The sequence below is a fragment of the Electrophorus electricus genome, chromosome 2 (genome assembly GCF_013358815.1).
Source record: "Electrophorus electricus isolate fEleEle1 chromosome 2, fEleEle1.pri, whole genome shotgun sequence".
Lineage (NCBI taxonomy): Eukaryota > Metazoa > Chordata > Actinopteri > Gymnotiformes > Gymnotidae > Electrophorus > Electrophorus electricus.
The window spans coordinates 23,751,856-23,759,625 of NC_049536.1; the positions used below are offsets into that span (position 1 = coordinate 23,751,856).

The window sequence follows — 7,770 nt, forward strand, 5'->3', positions numbered from 1 at the left end:
ATGAATTCACAATAACATATGAATATTATTATTATTATTTGAAGCAGGTAATGTTAGTTCACAATGAACTGAGTGAAATAGATCTGTATCTCATCATGCAGAACCACAGAATTTCAATAAATCATCCCAATCTTCATAATCCAGCAAATCCGAGTAACAAATCCCCCAATCCACACAGTCAACATGGATAATTGCCTAATCAAACCAATCAGCACACAGGATCCCTTAATTCAGCCAATCCGTGCACAGAATCCCTTAATGCATCCAGTCAGCATTCACAATCCTTTAATCCATCCCCTCAAATAGATTATCTGTGCACCCAAGAGCCTGATGCTGATTGTACAAAGGAAACCTCAAATGTACACAAATTAGCATCTTGAAGTATTTTGCCCTGGTTTGGCCTTGCGGACCTGAACCCAGTCTGCAGGGACGCTGTGTGTTAGCATGCATGCTAATATATCCTTTAAATCAGTGCACTTTAGTGTTGAACACACCTGCATGTCTTCACAGAAAGGTTGATCTTTCGCTAGAGTGGGATCAGGTGTGTCAGGGTGGAGGAAACGCTGATGTAAACACAGCACCTGGCTTCCCATTCAGCTTAAAGACACAGAATGTCCTAGAATGACCAGCAGATGTGGGCTGTGGAGGGTCACTACAGGTCAGAGCCTGCAGATGACCAGCGATGCTTAGACCACCCTGCTCTTCAGATCATTTACCGGCAACACTTTTTACCGCTCCTACAAGCCGGCAGCAGTGCACAAACTCACAGGAGGCTGATTAGAAATAGAAGCAGACAAAGATATGAATGACTCTACTGGAACCACATGCTAGGGATGTTCGGTGTGCCACCAACAGCAGTAATAAGACTAAAAATCAAGTTAAAACTTGTGTTATTGGATTGCGCTGTTAGCACTTGAGGTGGGGAAATAAAGATATTTCAATTAAGATATTTGACTTTGGGTGAGTGAAATCTACTTATGTATTGATTCACATATGAAATTTGCACTGGAAGTAATTAAAACTCAGGACCAGAGGAGGGTAAAGAAGCCAGAAACTGTACTCAAGTAAAAGTACTGTTACTTTAAAATAATAATTACTCAAGTAGAAGTAAAAGTAGTCATTTACTACTTTCCATAAATCTGCTACACATAACAATATGAGTGTAATCAGTTGTAAACTATTTGTCGTGTTTAATTAGACTAAAAGCACTTTGGTAAATCACGACTGCTAAATGTCATACATGTAGATGCAGATATAATCGAACAAAAAAAAAAAACTATGGTTGATAGAGAAATTCTGACAACATACTTGGATTCAGCGTGCAAAAATACTTTATAAACAGCTGTTTTTCTTTGCTCTGGGTTTTTGTCCTATGTAGTTCGTTATGTTTAAGATACAGTGCGTTTTTAGTATCGGAGACATATTGTGCCTATGTCACAAGCAGCACACTGGATTTGATGATCATTTTGTGATTAGTACAGTTTCTAGGACTATTCCGAGCTTTTGTACAAGGTCACTTACTGGGCATTTGACTTACTTCGTTATATTTATTGTAATTCATCAGATCGGCTAACTCACGTTAGCTAGATAGCCTATATTGCTTAGCTAACTGCGCCTGATTGTGGTCGAACGAAATATCAATATATAAAACCAATAACAAACTTTATTAACATTGAAACCTTTAGAATGTTGAAAATATGCCACAACATGGGGCATGAATTCCTGCACGCCATGAGTTCAGTTCAGCTGCTGCATTTATTTTTCTGCTTGTTATTTTAGCTAACATAGCTAACCTAGCTAGCAAGCAAACAATTTTCTCAGAATATCACTGATATCGTATCACTTTACTTTCATAGTAATAATGAGAGAGAATTATGGGAGTGCTTCACACACAGATTATGAGAGCCTTAAATAAAAGGATATATTGCTACTTTTCATTTCAAGCATCATGCCTGAAAATGTGCCTGTTCTCTGTTCCTTATGTCGGTCTACTGTCCAGTTGTGTAACTTACTGAATCAAAGAGGCAACACTCAGTGTTCATCTTTACGGATGTCACTAAGAGTATAAAGTACCCTCTTTTAAAACAACTCTTAAAAGTACAATTTCTTTTTTAAAAAGTCACTTAAGTAAATATAACATAATAAAAGTAGCGCGTTACTACTGGTCAGGACATTTCTACGGTGAAATGTACATGGGTAAAACTCCACCGCGGTGCGACCTGTGCTACGAGCCCAGGCTCAGGTACATGCACGGTGGTGTTAATGAACCAGTGACTACAGAAAACCTGCACGTCGCCCTGCTGTGACAGGACAGGTAACGAACAGTGCTTGCCTAGTTCAGATACAGGGTACCATCTTCTCAAACCTCCTGAGTAATGACTCACCGCACTGAGTCATCGAAGTGAGGCCTCCCGCTTCTCTTAGACGTTCAACCCACCCACACCTTTCTGGTGCTTTCTCTGTTTCTCTCTCTCTCTCTCTCTCTCTCTCTCTCTCTCTCTCTCTCTCTCTCTCTCTCTCACTCACTCACACTTTCTCTATGGGTTTCTCTTTCTTTCTGTCTCTCCCCCTCTCCCCATGGCTTTGTATTTTATTATTTACCCCCTCCATCTGATAACATCTGGTGTCTTTGCTGGTGTCATTCAACCAGCAATGCACATGCCTCTGGGATGTTCCATCAGAAAAAGGATGTTTACCAGTTTGAATCGACTACTGGATCTGAGTGAATATTCACAAAAACCAGGCAGAGCTATGGTTTTAATATACTGCTCGCTCACGTAAATCCTCTCTAGGTCAATAGTGGTGACTTGGTGGTGTTGCATACATGGTGAACCTGTTTCTAAGACTGTACTGATTGATTTATTAGTGAGTAAGTTCATTAAGGCAGATGTGAGTGACAGATATTTGGTGCCGGGGACATCAGAGGCAGGATGGGAGGAGGGGTCGAGTGGCGTGTCTTTCATGTTGCGTGTGAACATGTCTACACTGTAAAAGATACAGAGGGCGCGCTGAAGAGGGCTTTGTGCATTCAGAGCACGCCTGAGACTGTGTGTGTGTGTGTGAGTGTGTGTGTGTGTGTGCGTGTGTGTGTGGCTCTGAGCACATTTGACGCATCACCATCTTGTGCCGAAGCAGAACGGTGACCTTGGACAAAATTAGGAACAAGACAACACACTGAACGATACAAGACACACACACATACACATGCGAGTGTATTAGAGTGAGAGGACGTACACCTATGGTGTGTGTTGTCTGGTCTGTGTCTGCATGTGTCTGTATGTTCTAAACATGTCGGTCACATGTGAGCATGTCGGAGAGGCAGTAAACCACTGATACTTCAGATAGAAAGTAATGGAGAGAACCACTTAGCCTCAGTGTCACCGGCCAGGAAAATTAAATCTAGATAAGCATAGTGATTGGTTGTTGAAAGGCTGGGGGTGGAGTGGTGTGAGGAACAGAGACAGTATAAACACACACATAGAAAGATATTCCAGTGTCCCATAGAGACTCACTGCGTTCTCACATGCACTCACTCTCTTTCCGACACTATTACTCCCCGAGCATCTCGCTCTCCCTCTCACATACACACACACACACACACACACACCAGAACTCCCTCCCTCTTTCCCTCTTGCTCTGCCTCTCCCTCCCTCCCTCTCTCTCACACACATACACGCATACACACTTACACAGTAGCGGGGCATGGAAGCAACTGCTGTCATAGCTAGTAGTGTTTTAGATGACATGGACCGAAAACATGAAGTAGGAGAGACCATGCTAAGGGTAGGATTCTGTGTGTGTCCGTGTGTGAGTGCACATGTGAAAAAAGGTTCAACTAACTGTGTGTACATGTGAATGTATAAAGGTTGCACAGACTATGTTTGTGTGTGTGTGTGTGTGTGCGTGCATTCTGTGGTTCTTGAATTTGATTACTTGTTTTGTTTATATACCTATGATTGTGATTTGTGTGTGTTTATGTGTGTGTGTGTGGTTTTGGATTATTTCTACTGAAGGCTATGTATCTTTTGTGGTATGGCATTTGATTATTTATTCTATTTGTGTCCTATAACTGTGTGTGTGTGTGTGTGTGTGTGTGTGTGTGTGTGTGTGTGTGTGTGTGAAAGAAAGAGAAGCATGCACAGGCTTTCTTGCTCCATCCGTTGTGTGTGTCAGAGGGAACTGTTTGCCGCCAGGCTGAGAGCTATAGGAGGAGGATGCCATGGATCCTGAGGAAAGTGGGACAAGCAGTGTGTGTGTGAGGTGTGATGTGGGGACACCTGCTTGCTGGTCTATCATTATCTCAAAGACTAATTCAAACTCAAACAGTACTCTGAGTCAATAGAAGGAATAATGAGGATCTGGCAACCGGTTCTATCCTCTTATGGAGCTGCAGCAGGGATGTAGAGGAGAACTGGGCTATTTTGGTGAACGTAACGTGAGCTCAGTCTGTAGGAAATGCCGACCCTCTGCAGTTCCTTCATCCTCTCAATTGGTGGGAATCATTTATTTTAGTGCTTTTGGACATATATGGGGTTTGGGGGCCAGTCTCAAAAGCAACAACGCAGGCTCACATAATTAAAACGATGTTGGGCCTTTTTGGTTTCACTTAACTGATCTTATGATGTGTTCTGTTGTTGCTGAATGAATTTATGCACTTGGATAAGTCCAGAGCAAGGTGTTAGCGCCTGGATTAAAATACCAACGACACTAATGCAGTTGAATGTGTGTGTGATATATACAGGAGTTATACCTTTGGATTTTTAGGATGTGGTGACATGTATATGTCACACATATAACTACTTACACACACACAAGCTCAATGTAACATTCTTCTGATTTCAGGGGGTGTGCTATGTTCTTCTATTCACATGTGCAAGGAAGTTCTGTTAGGCCATATGCACCAGACAGTGTGTGTTTTAATACTACTGATATCTACCTGGCACTTTTATCCAAAGCAACTTACAATTATGACTGAGTACAACTTGAGTAATTGAGGGTTATAAGTGTTGCTCAGGAGCCCAACTTTGTAGCAGTGGGTCTTGAACCAGCAACCTTCTGATTATTAGTCAACTACCTTAACCACTGAGCTACCACTGCCCTTAGCAGACTATCTGTGTTGTAATGCTATTAATATTGTGTGTGTTTTAATACTACAGCCTGTGTGTGTATTTTAATACTAAAGCCTGTGTGTGTGTGTGTGTGTGTTTTAATACCACAGCCTGTGTGTGTGTTTTAACACTACAGCTTGTGTGTGTGTGTTTAATACTACAACCTGAGTGTGTAGCTCTCTATGCACAATGTGTGTTAGCCTTTCTGTGTTAAAGACAGACCTGCTGTTGGCTGGATATTTTTGGATGGCAGTTTATTCTGAGCCCAGCTGTGACATTGACACATGTAAAAACCCCACCAACCGAGCTGTGATTGATTACAGTTATGCATTTGGCAGACATTCTAACCCAGAGCAGCGCACACATTTATCAATATGACAGTAGATCAGAGCTTTCCAGGAACTGAGCCCATAGCCTTGATGTTACTCGCACCATGCATTAGCTCTGCTTCCCAGCAAGTTACAACATCCACAACCATGTCCTGACCATGACAGGGTTAATGTCCAGTCAGCTGGGTTCCTGTGGTCAGAATGGTACATGCTGGCTCTTAAACACAGCAGATAGGATACAGTGAGCAGGAGTATGTGTAACTGTAGAGCCAACCAGATTAAGGACACTTTTCTATGCTTTTTGCACAGGACTAGATAAAAACTTAAATTTGTGTCTCTGTGTGTAGGTGTTGTTTGCCAAGGTTAAATTCCGTTGATGTGTGATAAAGATTGGATATCTCCTGTGTGTGTGATTGTGGCCATGTGCATCCGTGTGTGTGAGATTCTTAAAGAGGCTCAGTGTAGCATTGCCAGCATACTGTTGGCACGGTTACAGACATGCTGTAGAGAGCTGGAGGTCTTATCCTGTGCCACGCAATCACTGCATTCTGCCAGTGTCACGCCTACCAGAGAGGTGACGCCCCCCTCCCCATGACCCACGAGACCATGATAGACCCGCAATGATGTGCCCTTTGTGGAAAGGTGTGTGTGTGTGTGTGTGAGTGTGTATGTGTGTGTGTGTGTGTGTGTGTGTGTGAGTCCAGGTTGCAGTTGCGATGACCTTCACAAACCTATTTGAAGACACCTGTGGTGTGTTATGGTAGTCAGCTTCATGGTGCATCTCTTGCGTCACTGTGTTGTACAAGCTGTCCCTATATAGACTGTAAGATCAACTGTCATTTTAGACATAGTCCCACCAGCCCTCTGCTAACTAACTCTTATCACCAAAGTGGATAAAATCAAGGTTGTAGAAAAACTGTGCAATTCAAGGGCAATAGCTTGTAGTCTGAAAAGCCCAGGAGAACAGAGATGTTTTCAGTCTATTTTGGAAAATGATTAGCGTACTGCCACAGCTCCGGGGACTTTATTCCTGCTGACTACAGCATAATGGCTGATGCTGCTCACCGTGTGTAGTTCCTTTCTAGGGACTGGTAATAGGTCAGCCTTCACTCATCTGGTGCACCTAACAGTTGTCTAAGGTGTCTAATAGTCAGCATAACTGTAATATAAGTAAGAGAAGGCCATTTTGTGATTTGAAAACAAGCAACAGTATTTTAAAATCTAAATTCTGAAGCTGACCAAGAGGTGATATAATGACCTGAGTACTGGAGTAATGTGTTCATATCTCTTAGTGTAATGGCCTGAGTATTACAGTAATGTGTTCATATCTCTTAGTGTAATGACCTGAGTATTAGAGTAATGTGTTCATATCTCTTAGTATAATGACCTGAATATTACAGTAATGTACTCCTATCTCTTAGTGTAATGACCTTAGTATTACAGTAATGTGCTCCTATCTCTTAGTGTAATGACCTTAGTATTACAGTAATGTGTTCCTATCTCCTAGTGTAATGACCTGAGTATTACAGTAATGTGTTCATATCTCTTAATGTAATGACCTGAGTACTGGAGTAATGTGTTCATATCTCTTATTGTAATGACCTGAGCATTGCAGTAATGTGTTCATACAGCTTAGTGTAATGACCTGAGTGTAGGTGATGGAGGCCACAAAGAATAGTAATTGATCCTGCCGAAGATAAAAGTGTCTACAATTTTTTTCTTGGTATTAAAAGCTGAAAGTATGAATGTAACATGGCTGGTACAGCTGAGGTTTGTGGAAATTTAAGGCTCCAAGGTTTTTCGCTTATATTTTAGCATTTGAAGCCTTAGAACTGAAATAAACATTGGACTTCCTTTTTTCTTTTTTAGGTCAAATATAATCACTTGTGTTTTGTTCTTATTTAAACAAATGGTGTTTTGGTCCTTAAACATGTGATGTTCATCAGCAGAGCTGCGATAAACAACTTCATTGTCCTGCAGGATTTGGCCGAGTGGGACCATGTAAAGGTTAAAGTGAAGATGTCCTAGAATCAATCCTTGTGGGACCCCACATATCTGGGGGCTTTGCTCTGATTGATTTAGTCCCTGCCATCTTGATATGATTAGAACCAATTTAGGAAAAGTTCAGAAAGTCCCCCTCAGATTTCCAGCCTGTCTGCATGAATACCAAGTCAACCATGTGAAAGGCAACAATGAGGTCCGATAATACAAGAGCCGAAAGTTTGCCCCAATCAGGCAAATTCAAATTTCTGGGATTCCAAACAAAATATCTGATTATCATGTACATTTGATCTTAGCTTTTATCTTTGAGTTTCAAAAATGAAGTCTTTCTT

The 7,770-nt window shown here is 41.6% G+C and overlaps 1 protein-coding gene across 2 annotated transcripts in view; it reads left to right on the plus strand.

The window, feature by feature from the left end:
- Positions 1 to 3,518: 3,518 nt before the first annotated feature.
- The window catches only part of LOC113585706 (sodium bicarbonate cotransporter 3-like), a 33,752-nt gene continuing 29,500 nt past the window's right edge, over positions 3,519 to 7,770 (plus strand). Inside the window, exon 1 of one of the 2 annotated variants that reach the window (XM_035519675.1) lies at positions 3,519 to 3,783. In XM_035519675.1, coding sequence (XP_035375568.1) covers positions 3,703 to 3,783 — 81 coding nt within the window. In that variant the 5' untranslated portion in view covers positions 3,519 to 3,702. The remainder of the gene's footprint in view (positions 3,784 to 7,770) is intronic. The other variant, XM_035519683.1, reaches the window with a different exon arrangement.